At 40.6% G+C, this 20,128-nt stretch overlaps 1 protein-coding gene across 2 annotated transcripts; it reads right to left on the minus strand.

The window, feature by feature from the left end:
- Positions 1-1,217: 1,217 nt before the first annotated feature.
- Positions 1,218-5,511, minus strand: LOC141803147 (uncharacterized). Of its 2 annotated transcripts, none has more exons than XM_074687067.1 (2): positions 5,353-5,505; positions 1,218-3,806 (listed from the first exon to the last, which is right to left on the minus strand). In XM_074687067.1, exon 2 carries the CDS (start codon positions 3,769-3,771, stop codon positions 2,449-2,451), a length of 1,323 nt encoding a protein of 440 aa, XP_074543168.1. In that variant the 5' UTR covers positions 3,772-3,806; positions 5,353-5,505; the 3' UTR covers positions 1,218-2,448. The 2 variants fall into 2 exon arrangements, with proteins under 2 accessions (XP_074543168.1, XP_074543167.1); XM_074687066.1 differs by having other exon boundaries at positions 1,219-3,813; positions 5,353-5,511.
- Between the last annotated feature and the right edge of the window lie 14,617 nt (positions 5,512-20,128).

The following is a 20,128-nucleotide window of genomic DNA, read 5'->3' on the forward strand; positions in this document are numbered from 1 at the left end:
CAAACTGGCAAAACCACAAGACTGTGCTCCCAATTTAATATCTCTGTTTACTTTTCCTTTGCATTTTGTGTTTATGTACTTTTGATTGTTTGTTGGTGATGATATTGTTTTGTGACATGTACTGTTAAGTAAAGATTGTTACAAAGCAAAAAAAAAAAAAAAAAAAGATTAATGTCAGGTGCCTTAAATCATGGAAATGAGTTCAATATAGCCTTTATATGTTGGGTGTGTTTATACATACAATTTTACATTGTTTTGAAAGCCAAGGCAGTCCACTGAAGCCACCAGTGACTCCATTTTCCAATCCCCCTATCAAGGCTCCTTAATTTTTTTTTGCTGTTATTTCAGTCTTGGTCAGCTGACACCAAGTTATGTTTGGCAGCTGTTAAAAGCCTTTTCATAATCCACAATTTAAAATGAGTTCATCAGTGCCAAAATTGATAATTTCTAAAATTAAGTTTTTCTAGTGTCAGTGTACAACCCAACTGACTGATTTACTGTACAAAGTTTCCATGACAACACCACGCCAGCTAACCAAGTTTACCAGAGAGGAGCAATACCTGTTCTTTGTGTAGAGAAGGATTATTTCTTGGATTTATTTTGTGGTGATGGTGGACACTGGAGTCGGACTGGGAATAAGAAAAAAGACAGAATAGCAGAAGAAATGGGAGAGTAATAGAGCAACAGATAAAACACTGTACATTTCCACAACATAGAAGTGTTGAAAAGAAAAGACAAATACACGGCTTGGCAGGAGTCATGTCATAGGACTGTTGGTGAAAGTACTTATGGGAAATGAAGTTTTAATCCTAGAAAATGACTACAAATTGTAGATAATCCTCACAGTGCCGGAAAGTTTACTTACTCTAGAGTACGACTAGAAGACTTCACAGGCAGATGTTTAAAATTGTTGCGCTAAGTTTTGTTAGCCTTGGTACTTGATTTTGCAGTTTGGAGTGATCCATCTGTCAGAACACACAGTCTTTGCCCAAGCATGATTCAAGTTGAGTTTCTGAAGTCATCAGACAGGACTGGTGAGGGTGGAGCTGCTTTCTAAAGTTACTATAATAAACAGCTGATTACATCTACTTATACTTTTTTTAAAAATTTACTTTGGAGTCTGTTGGTAGATAAATGATAGAAAAACAAATCCGACACCACACAGGAAATAAAGCAAGATCAACATTTTAATTCAAGAGCAATAATCTCACAAATTGACTTTTTTTTCAGAACACACAAAATCCGAACATTTCCACATAAAACAATTTGACCTTGTAAAGCCAGATCAAATTTAACCGTGATTTTTAAAACAATTGTTCTCCGTTTTCTTTCTAATCTCACGTTCTTTATAACTCGATACACAGAAGCACAGTTTGGGATTTGGGAGCCCAACAGTAAAGGAGTTCATATCAATAACCAGTCATGTCACAAAGTTTAACACAAGGTGCTGAAAGAATTCTATAATCCATTGTGAAATCAATCCAATCACACGAGTTTCACCTCATGATGTTCCCATGTTTGGGGAAAAAAAAAAAACAAAGAAAATCAGAAAATTAAAAGGCTTTACAGCTACATACGAACATTTAGACAAAAGAAGCAAATACGACAACTGCTCAAAGACAGCTGATACGAGAGAACGAGGTGAGGAGGAAACCTGCTGGGCCAATGTGAGCACCAGGAAGGCTTTTGATACTGAAGTTCAGTCCTGTGGGGGATGCATGTAAACAAATCTGTGCCGGACACTTCATTGATCTGATTAACATGAACCGATGGTACATTCAAAGCTTTGGCTGTTAAGGCAAAACAAATACGACGACATGACCGCCTGGGAAATGGCAAAAAAACAAAATTAAACAGGACTTAGACATTACTTGTCTTGTGTTGTGAGGTTGGCAAAAACTTTATCTACACTGCTATACATCTGTGATCTCGCCTGTTATTTTAAAATAAAAAAAGTTAACTCCAGGAACACAAACGGACTCCATAAAAATGCACTTAAGAAAGAGAAAGCTCACAGAGGCTGTTAGGACAAAGGTTAGTCAGAGGTGACATCAGGACAGAGACTCTCTAGACTTTCACTACTCAGTTTATTTCTTTCTATCCAATTCATCCCCCAGCAAACTTTTCACCATTACAGTAAGACTGACAAACACTACATCTGAAAGCTAAATGAATGCTAAAACAATTGGTCTAGAATAATAATCTCTACATGCAAGTTCTAGTAAAAGAGTTTAAGAATTACTGATTACTCAGATGACAGAACTGAAGTCATTTAAAAAATAATCAAGCACGTTAAACCAACATGGACGAGTTAGTCAGAAAGGAAAGGAAAGCTGCTGAATATCTAATGTCTAATCTAATGTTTTTATTCTTTTTTTGTTAACAGGATTGTATTCGATGTTTTTAACAGCCACCACATCAGCTGTTTCATCAAAACAAGGTAGTCCATCAAGCCTGGTTCACGTCCTCCAAGCCCGCGTCCTGTTCTGCGAGCATTTCTTCAGCCTCGACCTCGATGGGCATCATCTCCACATTCTGCTCCAACTCCTCCTCCTCTCCAACAGGACATAAATCACTTGCTTGGAGTTCGCTGGCTATCTGTGTCTCATTTAAATCTTTGTTTTTGTTGACTGAACCTTTAGGGCGACCCCTTTTCCTGGAGGTCTCATCTTTTTTCCCGCTGCCTGGGGGTCGGCCTCGTTTCCGTGGGGCTCCGTCGGTGGGGCTGCGCGGTAAGGTGGAGACTGGCTTGCGTAAATGAGCACCTTTCTTTGAATCTGACTTGCGAGGTCGGCCGGGGCTCCTTGTAGGAGCTGGAGGAGCCCCCTCAGGGGGGTCAACTCGAGGGTATTTTCTCGGCCTTCCAAGAGGCTTCCACACTTTCGGCTTTTTCAGCTCCTCAGGTGATGGCAGAGGGTGTTTCCTGGGCCGGCCCAGAGGTTTTTTTGGTCGACCACGCTTCTTCTTCGCAGAGGGAGGAAGGAGTTGTACTTTAGGAGGCCGGCCCACTTTCCCGTGCTTCTTTTTGTTCAAAGAGCCTTTGGGCCGACCTCTTCCCCTCGAGACTGGCCGCTCTCCGCTCTCCACTTGTTTTTTTCTTGCTTCACTGTAATTCACCTCCGCCTTCCTCCGCTGACCTTTCCCTTCATTGCCTGGGTCGTAGTCCAACAGACTCGACAGCCTGGGTTTCTTATTGAGAGAGCCTTTTGGTCGACCTACTTTTCTACGTATTGCAGGACTGCCATCATTCTCTTGACCACCTGTCGAGCTTTCAAGCTTTCTTTTACCAGATCCTTTAGGACGACCCCTTCCTTTTTTTGGCTTATCAGATTCACCGTTTGGTAAGGCTTCCCCTGCAGCTCCCTCGGGGCTTCGAATCTTTTTCGGCCTTCCTCTCTTCCTAGGAGAACTGTTCATCAGGGAAGTGTCTCTTTTACTGGTCTTGTTTTTAGACCCTTTGGGCCTCCCTGGGCTCTTGTGAGTTTTGACTGGGCTATGGCCATCTTGCTGCTTTGTGTTTATTTTGTCAGAGAGTCTAGGACGCCCCCTTCCCCTCTTGGGTGTGGGTACAGACTCACCATTGGAAATCCCAGAGCCCAGGTCCGATAGGTTAACGTCTGTGACACAAACCTTCAACTTCTTTGACCCTTGTGGCGGCCTCCCCCTCCCTCTTTTAGCCGGAGCACTGTCGGATATTTCTGTGACGGATTCTGCCTCATTGCTCCCAGCATCCTCTTGTTCTGTCTCAGCAGTGCTTATTTCATTTTCCATACTGTCGTCCTCAGCCCAGGTGTCTTCTGGTGGACCTGTGAACTTAACATTGAAATGCAAAATTAATATTGTAAGTTGTCTTTATAATTTCTTCTTCTTTTTTTTTTTTTTTCAGATGCTATCTATAGGAGTCATCGGCTGGCTACCCAAGCTTCTTCAGTCAATGGGCAAAAACAGAACAGAATGGAGAGACTCTTCATCACTGAAGTGGAAAACTGATGGTCAGACAGAAGTGACCAATCTTTCAATTTTATTTAAAGATTTGGATATTTTGGGGTCTAGAGCCTTATTTACTTTTTGGTGTCTCCACTGAAGACTCCGTTTCCCATGAGCACAAGCATCAAGTGTGCAAGATGGGTATTTGTTTTTAAGTAAATGAAAGAACTCTGCAGTTTGCAAGATATAAGAATCATCTGATCGTCCAATCAGACGCACAGCTCTGCTCACATGACTGATGGGCACCCTATAGCTGTTAGAAAGGAAGCTCAAGGCACAGCATCATATTCAATATGCCCACACTCGATAATTGGCTTAATTTCACTGTACTAGAAACAGACGGGTGATGTTGCAGACACCAAGTTCATATTTTATACAAGCTATGGTTTCAGCCCATGCTCTGTCACTCTTCAGCTAGGGTTTCTTCTTCTTCTCTTCTGCCCCTTTTTAGTCAGTCCAGCTCCAGTGTTCACCATTACAACAAAACTGAATCAAAGAAAACCTTTTCAGAAGAAAAATATATATATTTTGCTTCTCCCTGCTAAAAAAAATCTGGTGCTGATATAATTTTGAATATTGAATTAAGAACCAAAAAAAATATTTTAGTAAAACTATTTCAGCATCACTTAAAAAGTCTTCACAGGGCCTTTAAAATGCTCCACAGTCCCCATATTAGCTCAGAAAGCCAGCTGCTTTACTGATCTTCCTGTTTAAAATAACTAACAAAAATAGTTGAGTAAAAACGATGAAAATTTAATAACTCTGTTCTCAAAATCTTGTTTCCACCTCTTATGTGGCTTTAATATTCTTTGAGTAGTAAATAACAGCTCAAGCCCCCGGTCAGTCCTAAAGATGGCTCCGCGAAAGCTGCGTGACGTCACGTAAACCAATGAAGAAACTAAAATAATTCAGATTTTCAAAATAAAAACGTGAATTTTTTGAAATTCGTAGCTTAAAAATGCGCCATTTTTCGTCACACAGTTCTCTGACTTCTTGTATGGGTTTGTGTGGCTCTGTCTATCAACCGAAACAAAGTCTTAAAACGGCGGGAAGATGTATCGGTCTTGGGAAGCTAGCAGCATTTTCAATTATCGTGGAAGCAATTTTACCCCAATTAATTCGATTTCTTGAGGAACATACATAAAAATAAAAATATCTTAACAATAAAAAATTAAAATAAAACTAGCATGCATTGAAAATTCTATCAGAAAGACAATAAATCAATTCTGGGGCCTAAGAAAATTCGCCTACTGTGGAGCATATTGTTTTCCAGTAAATAGTCACCACCGAAATAGACAGCGCTTCAAAGAGTAGACGGCGGCGTGCAGCTGATAAATACTTAAATTAACAAAGTGCAGAGCTCACCTCAGAGGAATCCTTTGCAAGACTGCAGGGTGATTTTTCAGAGGTTATTAATCCCGGAGACAGCTCGAGAGGAGAAAAGACGCGTTTATTGTTCCTGTGATGGCGGTTTGAATTTCAGGCCACTTCCGGTTCTCCGTAGCCTTTAAGTGGCCCTGAAGGAAACAGTAGCCTATGTTTTAGGTTCCGATAAATCCAGCCGGTGTCGCGACGCCGGCTGTATTTGTCGCATATTTTAGGAGATAATCCTTTTTTTACCTCTGCAATAATGCAAAAGCGTATAATTTTCATATTCTCCACAGAGTAATAACAGATATTAAGCAGACGGTACAAAATGAAACAGAATATGATCGTATTGTTATTGTTATCGTAAAGTAAAAGATAAGACGAATAATCCAATTAACATAACCCACAGATTTACTACAAAGTTAAATTAACTTAAAGGTTATCGTCTTGAATCAACGATTCTCTCTGAATGTAGCACTTTCATCAACAATACAAGATCCATCCCTCGGTTAATTTTATAATTTCATTTATTAATTAATCCATAAGACCCCTAATAGTTGTTAATGTGAAAAAAGAGTTTTGTCACAGACATATGTAACCGAACTTGCTCTCCTGTCGGATGGTTTACTGTTACGTTGTTATCCCATGCTCTGCATTTCATCAAGCATGAAAGTTTTATTCCGCCCCCCCCTCTGAAAAAAGGGGGTCGATCCGGAAGTGTCGTTTGATTGTATGACGGCTATGACTGTTTTCCAAACCGCCTACTAGCAGTAAGGACTTGTTTGGCGGGAACGTTGTATATATGAAGTACGTAACAAAACGAAATCATCCCTGTGCTAAAAATTCACGAATTTTCTTCTGATTCGGGATAATATCTCAGTATTTAACGTGCCCATACCATGCTGTTTTCCACAAAGCATGACGCTAATGTTGCTGTTCTTCTTCTTTTACTGTGTATGGCTGTTGGCACTTTTTGACAATACCGCCACCCACTGGAACGATCTAACATTACAACTACTATACCATTACACCAATGTGTGACGGTCCATCAGGTAACAGAAAAGTAATGAGAAAGAAACGCCAACAAATATTGTCACTTCTATCTATTTGATATATTTATTAATTTACTTAAGTTATTTTTTAATTATTTATATGTAAATAGAAAAGAGTAAACTATATGTTTAGAAAAGAAATAAAAGTGTGTCAGCAGAGGTCAAGAAGCCGCTAGGCCTAGACAAAAGTCAATACAAAATTAACACACATTATCTAAGCTATTCGAATAACCACACTCAAAATTGCCTCTCTCATTGAAAATGTGATTTTTTTTTTTTCAAACCATATGTGAATTCTAAGGAAAGTTATATATATATATATATATATATATATATATATATATATATATATATATATATATATATATATATATATATATATATATAAGAACATACAGTCTGCTATTGTTACTCTAATTTTCATATCTGTTGAAGCCTACTTGCAATTTTTATACCCACCTTTACCATGACAATGCTTCTGATTTTTTTGTCACCGGAGACCATGAAACAAAAATGCAAACCTAACTTTATACTTCAATAATTCCAACATCCACTAATTAACATTTGACACTTGTTAAATCAGACCCAAAGAGTTGTTACAGTTAAACCCTGATATAAAGAAGATGTTTGCGCCATTATTGGATGTCCATGTATCTGTTACTACAACTGTGCACTGAAATACAAAGAATTAAAACATATTTTAGCTTCTATGTCAACATTTGCTCATTAAACTGATTTCTTTAACAGCGTGAAAAATGTTGATTATGCATCAACTGCCTTCTTTTCAGGCCACTGCAGTTATAAAAAAAACTGAATTACACCTCCTTTATGTACACATTTTAAATTAAATGTTCAAACTCCTCCAACAAAATGTGTGCAGTGCAGCTTTGCTAGGGAAGAAGTAACTGTGTGGCTCTGCACTGCCCCCTACACTTCTGCTGGGTGTAAATAATAAAAAGCAAACTATAGCCAACACTCTTAACTATTCAAAATATAAAATTTCATCACTTTTACAAAAGAAACCTTATAACAATAACAGAAATGTGAGATGAATAGAATGAGTTTTCTAACAACCCTAATGAATAACTAATTGTCCAAAAAAACTATTCTAAGTGAAGGACTGTGAAAGTAATAATAATTGTATCAGCACACAAAGGAACTAATATTAACCGAGTTAGCTAAGAAGTCATTTTTTCCCGCAGAAAGAAGTCACAAGATACAGCGATAAAACAAAAGCAGGTATGAGAAAATTTAACTTTTAATTCAACTCCAGAGGCTTTCTACATTCATCAGTACAAGAGAGGTTGCTTAACATAAAGGCTGAATCTGGATATCTTGAGAACATAACATGTATATTTGGATGATAAAAAAAAGACATTCACATTCATTTTGGTTTTAAAGCATAAACTTATGAGACAAAGCATTTAAAAAGTCAGACAACATGAGCTCTGAGTGGGTGTGGTTTGTCAGATAAGATCAACTTTGAGCAAAATAAACAGCTTCTCTGTCCTCCTTCAGTATCAGTATTAGCTGATCTTACTCTAAATCTTCCAGAGTCCTGCGCCTTTCCAAAGAAAGCCAAACTGAAAAGAGATTAAAAAACATTTTGGGGAAAAAGAAACTTGAGAGAGAAGCAGATTATATTGCAGAGTTGGATAAGAAGGTAAGGTATGAGGTAAGGCCAGATTGATGAGGTCAGCATTGATAAGAAGGAAAGGGAAGAAAAGAAAATGCAAATTGTGTTTTTAAGTGTTATAAAAAAAGGGAAAGAGAGAGACTGTCACTATAAAGTAGGAGAGAGAAGCTGAGAGAAAATGACAGACGTGGCCAGAGGAAAGGAAAGGAGCGTTTGAGAAAGACAACCCCTGAGAGACTGCTCACTGAACCCGCTGCCCCGTCTCAACCCTCCTCCTCCCCCCCTCTCCCTGTGTGCTTTGCCATGGTTACCAGACAGGGCTCCCAATGCAGCCAGTTAATGTGTTTTTCAGCGGCAGGAGCGAGCTGGGTACTAATGTGTCTCAGTCTGTCTCCCGCACAATCAATGTCAACTGTCCTGGGATGCACAAACACACGGAGCGGCTGAGAGCCAAGGAACACTGAGACGCCCTGAAAGAGAATCACCGCGTCACTTTTATTTATGCACCAGAAAACTGCTCCAGGTCTGCTAAGGAAAATATGACGCTGGAGAAGTTCAATACAGAGCCTGATACGACAATAAAACCCCAGACTGGATAGAAATGTACAGATTAAGAGCAGTGTCTGATATGGTTTTAATTTTTTTAACTTTATTGGCACAAGAACAAAAAAAATGTGTGCATATAAATTAAAAAAAAGATTTGAACACCCATTTTTTAATTCACTGGTCAACCAATATCCAGAAAATCAAACATTCAGATTATTTTTCAAATATATCTTCACAATGTCATTTTATGAAATCATGTCGGATGTTTTCTGCTTATGATAAATCTAAGAATGCATAAGGAAATGCAGATTAATAAACAAGAAAACCAAGGTGAAGCCCATTTCTCTCTTAAAAGATTTATTTGAAAACCATCAGGGTGGTGAAAAGTGGTTTAGTGTATGTAACCATCAAAGTGTTTGTTGTCACTGGAGTCCTGTAACTTTCATGGCTGTGAAGAGGTTGAAAAATCCCATGTGAATCATGTATCGGGGTCATGAACTTTGGCTGTCTTTTTATTGAACCGTGTGAAGTGTTCAGCTCACAAAGCCAGCAAAAAGGCTCTGCCCCCTCTGCAGAAGTACGCAGTCATCTCTTCTCTGCTTTCCCTTCGGCGTCTGGAAGTTTCGGGGACTTTTCTCCAGATGAATTCACGCAAGATGATAAATGTTATCCAAGACACGTTTGTGATTTGTGGTTTAAAAAACAAGGGGGGAAAAATTGTGGTCTCTGGATGCAGCTGCATGCAACTTTGTTCCCAAGGACCTCACCTGTGACCTTTATATCATCACAGGTTAAGGGTCTCAGGGACAATGAAGCACGCAGACGAATACGGCTCCTCTCAGGTGTTCAGTTAGCCTCATGCACAGATCAAATCAAATATCAAATACAATATACATAAACATACGTCTCAACTTTGCACATTAAAGCTTCACATTAATATAGTTTTACCTACGAAGACAATTGTCACGTAAAACATTAAAAGAGATTTTGACTCTGGAATGAGACACAGTTATTACGTCATTTTGGGTAGTTACCGTTGTTTTTTTTTACTGTCGATGCGGATAAAGCCCGAAATGAACCTTGCATCTTGACACGTCTTCTCTGATCCCACCATCGCACCCTGCCGAAAGAGAGGCACACTGTCAGTATTTCAACATCAATTCTCACAGATTTACTTGTTTGGAAATTTTTTAATTCATTTGCCGAGCGATTTTACAGTCGTTCCTTCTGACATAGCCAGCACCTGTTTTCCTGTGCAGCTCTGTGCAGTAAGACTTAAAAAAAATGCCCCCTGCTGGCAGACGGATAGACAAAGCATTTAAAGACAGACATACGCAGAGGAAAATTCTTAAATTTAAAGTATGAATCAGAATTTCACGTGGGATAAACTTACGGCCGGTCCGTCTTAAGCTCCCGCAAACGGTCATACAGTTCATCGACACACACACATACACGCGAATCCTTGCTTGTGTACATGCATGAAACATCCACAGACAGCTGTGCCTGCAGCCGCAGACTACACTGCTGTCTTATATTTCCTACAGGCCCTGTGATCTCACAGGATTATGCAATCTCTCCCCCATGACAAAGATGCTCAGCCTTGAGGGAGAAACACTGATTTACTCTTCCCCAGACAAAATAAATGTCATACAAGCCTCTGACACTGCAGATGCCACATGGAGAATATGAGCCTGGGTCCAAACAACTGGTGCACAGCTGAGAGGCTCTGCTTGCATCACATGTAAGTCTGTGCAGACGACAGCTTTATCGTCTGCCAACAAACCCAGAACAAGTCTTCCAACTACCAGAGTCTGTCTGTGGCCAGGTGCACGCTCATGCAGGCAAACATGCGACTCCACGAAGGCACACAGAACATGAAGCCCTTTTTGCTGCCAGTGTGAGAAATTAGCCTGCCTCTCTGTTTCCTCTTTGTCTCTGTGCTTTGAGATATTTGCCTCTGCCCCAGTTTTATGAGCTCCTCTGCTGCTCTTTTAAAGCGCCAGAGACAAAGACCGGAGGATGAGAACCAGAAGCTTGAGGGAGGATGATGTAAAATATTCTTGTGTTAAAAAAAAAGCAATGTCAGAAAGAATGAACATGAAAGTGGACACAAATGAAGGGAAGATGGCGGCGGCGGCGGACGTGGTCAGCCGAATTGCCTGTTAGCCGGCCCGTTTAAGTCATTCCAAACTCACCATTTGTCTCTGCCTGGTCTTCCTTACATGAGCACACACACACACACATTTGTACTCACATGCATACAACAAGTGCATGTACACAAAACAGGTACGCATACACACACACGAACCAAACACACTCTTTCGATGAGTTATTGATCCGTTTTCTCTTGTCTGGGAGAAAAAAAAACACAAATTAATCCAGAAAATAACGTTTGATAAAACCTATCCTGCCCCATCTTCACAGGCTTCCTCTTTCTGTGAGCGCTGAACGCGGCGGCGGCGAAAACAGAAAAGCTATTTCCCTCTCGCTACCCCTCCATGTCTCGCTCTTCTCTTTTTTGTCTCTCCTCTTCTTCTATCCCTCTCTCAGGCGCTGTCCCTGGCTCTGTTTTGTGCCTGTTTCCCTCTGCCAAGTCACATCACTAATTCTCCAGGCGATTAGAGTCCGGGCAGACAGTGTCTATGAGGCAGGTACGCTACACACACACACATACATAAATACACACACACAGACAGTGAAAACACACACACAGATTGCATTGATTCCATTATCTGGTGCTGTACCAACAGCCCCCACTTCCCCAACCCCCAACAACCACCAACAGCGCCTCCATCTATGACCCCCTCCTCTTATAAATCTGTGTCACCTACATACATCACACACCCGCGCGCATGCACACACACACACACTGAGACACTTATGCAAGCATGCAGTATCTCCAGCTATCGCTCTTTCTTCTCCTCTTGCCTGAATACTCTCTATCACTCTGTTCCCGCCTCTCCCTGCTCTGTCTCAGCCCTTCCCCACATTTCCAGCCTCCCCTCCTCATCCTCCCCCTCTCCCCCCTCTCCCCCTCTCTAACCTCGTGCATTTTTTTCCAGGCGTGACGTCCCGTCTTGCCCGTCTTGCAGTTTACGCTCGCACGATGCCGTATCTCTTAATGGGTGTCTGTTACTCTGTGTTTGATTGTGTGTGTGTGTGTGTGTTTGAACTTGCGCTGCTGCGCTCGTGCATCTGGAGGTGAGAGAGTCGACATGTTGGGAGGGAGGCGCATGTGTGCAAGGTGTGTGTGTGTGTGTGTGTGTGTGTGTGTGTGTGTGTGTGAGTAAGAGAGAAGAGAAGGGGAGGGAACAGGGGGGGAAAGGCGTTGGAGGGAGCTCACAGACAGAGGCTGTGGATTTTACACAGCGTGAGGATCAAAGCCACAGACAGCCCAAAGGTGATTAACCTCCCAGCCGTTCTGACCACAACACTGCTGCTCTTCTTTCATATTTCATTAACACAGCGGTCTGCAATCTGCACAATTCATCACATATCAATCCACCCGCCTTTGTTCCAAACAATCCCCGAGTATCCAGAATCACAGGGTGAAGCGATGGCCATCAGACCTCTGAAACCACATCAATGAACTTCTGAGTCTTACACAAAAGCTTACACCAAAGAGTCAAAACACAACAGAAAATTTGTTGCGAAGAAATCTAAATTAAAAAAAAGAGTGCCTTTTGAATTCACGCAGGTGTGAAGCAACAAAATAAACTCAGGAGTGATCACTTTTTAGCCTTGAAGAAGAAAAAACGATATAAAAGGATGAAGGATGAAAAAGAATGAAGGAACTGGCCATTTTTCATAACACAGCGCCTAGCAAACGGCTCTATTGTGACGGCTGTATTTCCTCTTGAGTTGGAAGGAGCCGGGGAGTCGTTTCTTTGTGTGCGTACAGAAAAGAGCAATGCTCAGCACAGATTGCTGATATATGCTCTTTTTTCCCCTCCTCGCTGGAGCACTGCAACGCAATGCGGATACTGAGTGTCTGAGCCACTAGCCAGACACACTGGGGGACAGAGGGGGGGGTGGGGGGTGGAGATGGTGGTGGTGGTGGTGGTGGGGGGTGTGGGGAAGTGTAGGGGAAAAGGAGGAGGAGGCGGTACAGCAAGTTCACATACAGCCTCTGCTTCAGGACACAGTGGAAGTGGAGTCTGGGCAAAGCCTGACTACAGAGAGCACCTAGCATGTAAAGACAGTTAGCTGTTTTAAACACACAGGTAGCACTGTTTCGATGTTTTTCATAAAAAAAAAAAAAAAAAATGAGTGACGTTTTTTTGTTTAAGTATTGAAAGTACAATAAAACCCAGAGGATTTAACGTGCTGCAAATATCACATTTTAAACAAAGCTGTGATTGACTGAATCAACGAATAGACTGACTCCAACGTTGAGTTTATACAGTTTTACATGTCACACGTTCACATGCCTATGGAATCCCACCCGAGGACTAGTCTGTGTTTTGTGCAGTGATACAAACACCTGTCGATAGTTTTCTCTTCACCCCGTTGGATTGCACCAAACAACAAATCAAAGAGCACTGCAGAGCAAGGCGGCAATATTGGCGTCTGGATTAGCTGGACTAAGACGGCAGAACCTGATTAGTATTTCAGATGTGTTAGATTTAAAGCCAGTGTAGAAACAGCTCTGTGGCTTGTTTGTGTGTCAGTGTAATTAGAGGCTTGAAATTAAATTTGATGAAAGCGAAGGAATGATTTAGACTGGAGAACTGATGTGAACTCAGACTAAACCTTTACTAAAAAGCAGCTTGTAAAGGTGAAGAAAGGAGACGTGCAAAATGAAATCTATTGAATCCAAGCCTTGACCTGTGTAAACCCACTACAAGCAGAAAACCTCTCAGACTTTCTTATCTTTCAACTCAGTTTTTAACTCTATCACATTCACTATGAGCTGAAGTTGAATGATACAAGTTTTCCTGAACTTTCCGTGCGTCCTTGGGTCACTCTTCATACTTACCGCTCCAAAAGGAGTTGTGGCAGCAGCGTGAAGATCGAGTGACACCGCAGGGAAAGCTAGAAGGTTGTACAGTTATCTCCAGGCTGTTTATTATGCGAAACCATACAACCAACTACCTCACACTGCAGAGCACCGGAGCGGGGTCAGGGCTGGAGTCTCCTCCTCTTCCTCGAGACTGAATGCTCACAGCTTTTACGTCTGTCTGTTTCTGTCATCTGTCCCTCCAAGCTCCCTTAGCTTCATCACGTACTGGACTCGCATCTTCATCTCAAGAACTACATGAAGGAGATGAGCTCTTTCCAAATATGATATGAACAAAAACAGGAACAAAATTCATTTTGGAGACTCTGGATTAAAGATGTAACTCTGTCTTGAAAGTGAAAGGAATGACATCTAAATCTGCTGTAATAACTGCACTCTGTGATTTTCAGTGATCCTGTCTCCCTCTTGTGGGTATACGCAGTACAAAGACCCCCTCCCCTTCCTCCTCGCCCCCCACCAGAGGCCAAGGCAGCTCTTCACTGTCTCTGAATACAAAGACGAGCAGTTAACCTGCAGTTGCTCACTGTAGGCGTCTGCCTGACCTACTTCTGCGAGTGGAGCTGGTGGAGTCTTGCTTCTCCTCAAAGACTCGATTCAGCACAACTGAGCTCACTTCATTGTCATTCTGAGGTGAAAGTCGAACACTCCTCTGCTGTTTTCATTTCACTGAACCAATACTTTAGATTCCACCAGGTAATGGTTCCTGACAGGGGCTGGTATTAGATGTCACAGCGGCTGGTTGAGGGAGCAATGAGTCTGTTTGTTGTATCTTCACGTGTCTACGGCTGTATATAGACTATTCTTAGTGATATACTCTGGAAAAAAACTGTTTCTTTCTAAATGTGGTTAAATCTGATTCCTTCTCACTTCAACACTATGAAAAAATTAATTTAGCTTCCAAGTCAAAAAAGAAGATAAATGTGGAATTAAAAAAAATACTTTTGATTGAAAAGAAAACTCAACTATGACTTGCTAAATAAAACAGTTTTCCTGAGATGGATTTTATGGTGAATAAAACATTAATCTGTGCTCAACAAACTCTGCTGGGTTTAAGTGTCATGTTTCTGTGCTCATATTATTACAGCACGTATATGAAACATAACACCACCGAGTGAAGCGTACGGTTAAGAGCAGAAAAACTTGGCTCATCAAATGTCAATGCAGTGAATTTTTCTGACTCCTGCCTGCTGTGTTCACACACTGACATCCTGACCACATGTGGAAGTTTTGAGCAGGAAAAGTCCATAAAATTTGGGCTAAAATTTGTGCCAGCACTTACAGCCTACCTTGATAATATCTGATCAAATTCAGTAGATTTTTTTATTCACAAGACAGACTTTTGTATAAGTCCTACACATCTAAAATGTAAAAAAAAGTACATTTATTTTGTACAATTTAAATGACACAAATTTCTGAAATCCATTTCTATATGTTTAGATCTGAGTCTAGGTCTTGTTTTTCATCTTTTTCTGTCTTTTCATACCCACATAAAGCATACTGTGTTTTGCTGTAAAAAGAGCTGATAACATTTTTTTCTTGTTTGACTCCTGTCACTTATTACATGAGTGCACCTGAGCCTTTGAATGCTCCATAGGCCAGATTTATCCCTGAACTGCAAGTCAGGTATGAAGTGTAGAGCAGTATCTGAGTGATTCTATAATTAGAGGTTCATTTCATGTCCATGGGATATACTTATCAATTTTACTAAGTATTAATTTCAAGCAATGACCACTTTTACGGTGGGTCACTTGGGTGAACAGGTACCATAATTTATTTAGCTAAAAATGAAAATCATGTATTGGAATTTGCAGTTTTTTGCTGTCGGATTTCTGAAATGCCAAGTTTGCTCTTCAAAATTAATGCTAAAATACATTTTTGTGAATATTATTTCAGTATTGTTTGTTTAGAATATTACTAAAATACAACAAAGGTCTTTTTAAAACTATTTTACCAATTTATATGGATAAAATAATTCTTTTTTTGTGTGTCTGAGAAATCTGTGTCAACCGAGTTACCCATTGAAAAAAACCCTATAAATCAGCAATGGTTTGCTCCAATGTCACATGACTTAAATCAAGTGAAGTCACAGCCTTTTTGGTGGGAACTATGAAGAAAGTGTGGCATGTTTTAACACCTCCTCATCAATATTTTATCAAAACCATTGTTTGTATATGGTGCGCTTTAATTGTTCCTCAACTGAGTTACCAACATTTTCTAGTGTTTTCACTATGTAGTTAAAAAAAGAAGAAAACACACAGAAACATGAGGTGATTGGGGTCAAGTGGTACCATGTTCAAGGTCTTCAGTTAGCACAAGAGCCAAAAAATGGAGAAATGTCAACTGTTACCTGTGTTGTCAACTGTGTTACATGTAATTTTTCTGCCATATTTCTTCTAAATTTTGCCCAAACTGTGATATAAATGATGAGGGACATTTCTAGGGAGAGTGGTCTTGCATAGAAATGTTTAATAACTCTAAATTTAGTATAATATGGATTTATTTTGTAAAGATAGTCACAACTTTAGTCCATAACATGGCTGACAAAATTAAGCTCCAAATTTTTTTTGTTACTTACATATTTAAGAATTCATCAGAGCTTAAGCTTGCCAACTAACGAATTAAGTACAGTCCAAGTGTATCACTTGTAATCAAATAGAATATGAAACAAAAAAGCATATTTTTTTGTATATCCGAAATGTACCTGTAAATATAGGATCACTAATCTGTGATTTGTATGTTTGCAATCTGATTTTTCAAATTAGCTGATGGTTCCTTTGAAGGGGTTGATTTTTAACCCAAAATTCCTGTTAAGGCAACAAACACCCTGGAGTTTAACTGTTATGGAAAGTATTTGCTGCATTTGATGTGTTATCTGTGTGTGACCCTCACATTAATGCAAATATAATCTGAAACAAAGCTATTCAGGCTGGAAAGGAAGCATACTATTACAAACAGGAGAGTTGCTGTAATAACACGTCACTCTACTCATGGCTGAATATCAACAAGGGCAAACAGTGTGACAGATGTGAAGCACCCTACAGAGTTCGGCAGTGCCGCAGAGAGGCCGAGTGGCTGACTCCTTTCAGTCAAATTTAAACAAGCGTATGAATGAAAGCAAGAATGAATGAATGAGAGCATCCAGCTCGGAGAGTTTTTCACACATTTCCTGCTGATAAAACTATGAAACTGTGGGATCATTCTTGCCTCGCATTCATTTCTCTTTTCCTCCATCCAATGGTGTCTGACAGCTCAACACAATAAAGTACAAGTGCTGCAGCTTTCTCGGTTAAATCGGGCAGATAATGCAGAGATTGGTGCACTGCAGAGCAGTTTGTTTGAAATATTTTGATCTAATGGGTGCGTAATTGGGTGACAATTAGGAGTAAGAGGACTATTCAGTTAATCTCTCTCATACTCTGTAAATACTGGGATGCGCCCACATGTTCGACATCTAGCTGAGGTGATCTCCTGCAAAAGCGGCAAATTGGCCGTTGTTAGCAGTCAATGGCTGTGTTTTGACACTCCTCCTGTGTGCCTCAAGGACTCATTGATTACTTGATAGCTGCTGTGCAGTCGAGTTGCTAGGCTTTCTATTCAACTTGGTCAATGCACCAAAAATACAACCTTGAAGTCTCAGACCATTGGGGCACACTGGCGAGGCTGATTTCAGACACAAAAATGGAGTCTATCTGATTTCTCGTGCAACTTCATCATGTAAATGTGTGTTTCAGCACAGGTACATGCAGTAAGACGAGGAAGGCCTGTCTGATTATGCTCCTGTGATTAAAATGATTTGTTATCAGCCTGAACTTGATGTTGTGCCTGAACGTTTGGCAGTTAACTGTCATCAAATGAAAAATGAGCCAACTAAGCGTTAAACTTCAAAGGTTCGGCAGCACCATATGCTTAATAGAGACATAGATTCCTTTTCTTTTTACTGGCCAGCTTCCAAATGCAAACCCATTCACCTAGCCTCTCCACTGCCCTCTGCCACACTAAAAGCCCACCCTCTGCCTACCCTTCATTTTCTTTCTTTGGCCGTCCTCCCACCTCTCTACGTGCCTTGTATTTGTCCTTCATCACTGAACGTTTCAGGTCTCGAATCTTTTACAACTTTTTTTTTATTTTCCCAGAAACCCCTCTCTGTTCATACCAACTAAGTCACACCCCTCGGTTCCCTTGATTCTGCTCCTCCCCTTTTTAAACCTCTCTCACCGTCTCATTCGCAGTCGGATCACGCATGAATGCGGCATGGTTGTGCCAGTGCCAGCTTTTTTGCCAAACTGCCTGGGTGTGTTTGCGTGCCAATGTGAGTCTGGTGGGAAGCCCCCCCCCGCCCGCCCGCGCTGGAGCCTAAACCACGGCTGGTGTCGGGTCAGGTGAAGCTTTGTGGGGATTAGAGCTCAGCCCCTTGAGAGAGTGAAAACAAATTAATCATGTAGAGCTAAAGTCATATTTTTGGTTGGCGTGACATCACCTAAATATGAATGAACCTGGAAATAATAGGAAACAGGTTGTAGTGTGTACAACCAGTGCATTGAAATACTTCCAGATATTTACCAAACAACGTATTTAGTGACCGTAACACTGCATCAAAGCTTTGATGGTAAGAATTTGTTCCAGATTTGGACTAAATTTCATAAGGGAAAACTCAAAAGATAATTAAACATTTGTTTTTATGGACTTCAATTGGCTTATGTCCCAAAATAATTGAATCACAGACATTTTTACTCAACAGTGTTTATATCAACTGCTAAATTCATTCAGCACTAATTCAGTTTGTTAATTTAATCTAAACTGTTGTTATCATCACATCCCATAATGACTCTGGGTGCATGGATTATCACACACACCATCATCTCCATGTGTTAATCTTGCCCAACAACAGCTGAAACAACACAGCTGAGTGATAACATATTGTTTCTCTGTCATTACTGCTGAAATACTGAGCTCTTATTTTAAGGAGATATCCCCTCGGGAGGTTTGGAGGCACAGCTTGTTGATTTAAACAAGCAAAAACCCTCACTGAGGCACTTAATATACAATTAATAAACTCAACACTGACTAAAGGGTGATTTTATGTTAAAAATGTTTTTACAGAATGTTTCTAAAGATTTTAAGAAAGGGAAATTATTCTGTTTGTCAATCCTTCAAAGTTGTCAACAATGAAAATTAAGAGATCAACAGAACAAAGAATTTCATGTCATAAATTTGTGATTTGATAAATGTTCGACTAAATGGAGAAATAATTGATGACGGAGAGGGCTGATGTCAAGCAGACGTCTCTGTAAACTGAAAGAAACCCTTTCTTTGCAGCGACACACATCGAAGCTTTGCTGTCAAAGATAAAACAAAGACCAAAGACAAATTTCAGGTGACTCTCCACCACCAGTCTTAGAGAAGTGACGCACTGAGACTATGGCACCACCCAAACAATGAAGGGGCACGGAGGAGTGAAATCTGCCCAGTGACAGCAAATAAACCGTTATCCGCAGCCATGAATCGTCTGGCAAGAGCCAGCACGAGAGGAATGCAGACCCCAGACAGCGGTTCACCAACCCGGATCTGTGGACCGACTTACAGAACCACATATTTCAAAGGCTCGTAAACAACATTGCTTCATGATAAATTCGACCCAAAAAGATTACATAGTAATCAAAATTAAACAGACACAAACACGGACGATTTCGTAATGAAAGAAACACGGAAAAAGAAGGATAGATGGATGCGCGTGGAAGAAAATCAAATCAAAATTCAGTTTCACTACAGCCGAGTGTGCTTCTTGCTCAAATTAAACGCTCCTCCTCAAATTTGTATCCGACCCTGTGCAGGGGAGGACCTGTACCCAAGATGCCCATCCATGCTAATGCACCACTTCAGCGGGATGCTGGCGCGGTGCGGGGCCGGGGTAAGTATCTACTACTCGAAAAAAAAAAAAAAGAACAGAAATTATTAGCTCTCTCAAGACAGAATGAGACTCTGTGGTGCAATTTCTCTGGAGCCCCCCTTTTCACTCTCCTTGTACCTTATTTACAAAGGCAGAAAATGTTACCATGGGAACACACTACCAGGCAACCTCAGTGGCTTGGCATGATGCCCAATGGTTGCTAGGGCACGGTTGTCAATGGCTATTGGGTAGTGTCGGCCAGTGTGTGTGTGTGTGTGAGCGTGCGCATGTCTTGCATACATGTGAAGAGGAGGAGAAGGTCTGTGTGTAACTAAAAAAATGAGCATAAATGTTGTTAAGAATACGTAATTTAATGTTCTTATTCTGTAGTAATGGCCGTTTTATAAGATCAGGGTGCAATTACACTAATAATAAACACTGTTTTGACCGTTTTAAATTGGTTTCCTTTTTTCAGGATAATCTGTGAGGGTGAAAAATGACTGGAGGCCACCGTTGTTAACATGTACTCTAATATTTCTTCCTACAGATTGTGTTTTTCAAAGAGAAATGGTTCATAATCACACAGGCAGTTATGTGAGATCCTAAATGCAATTATGTTGAATAACGTTCAT

This window comes from Halichoeres trimaculatus, unplaced genomic scaffold (genome assembly GCF_033239565.1).
Source record: "Halichoeres trimaculatus isolate MK-OKI-2021-1 unplaced genomic scaffold, fHalTri1.1 fHalTri1_scaffold_14, whole genome shotgun sequence".
Classification (NCBI taxonomy): Eukaryota; Metazoa; Chordata; class Actinopteri; order Labriformes; family Labridae; genus Halichoeres; species Halichoeres trimaculatus.

What these genes read in the sequence shown, in the direction of transcription:
- LOC141803147 (XM_074687067.1), bottom strand. Translation starts at nt 3,771, where the DNA reads ATGGAAAATGAAATAAGCACTGCTGAGACAGAACAAGAGGATGCTGGG.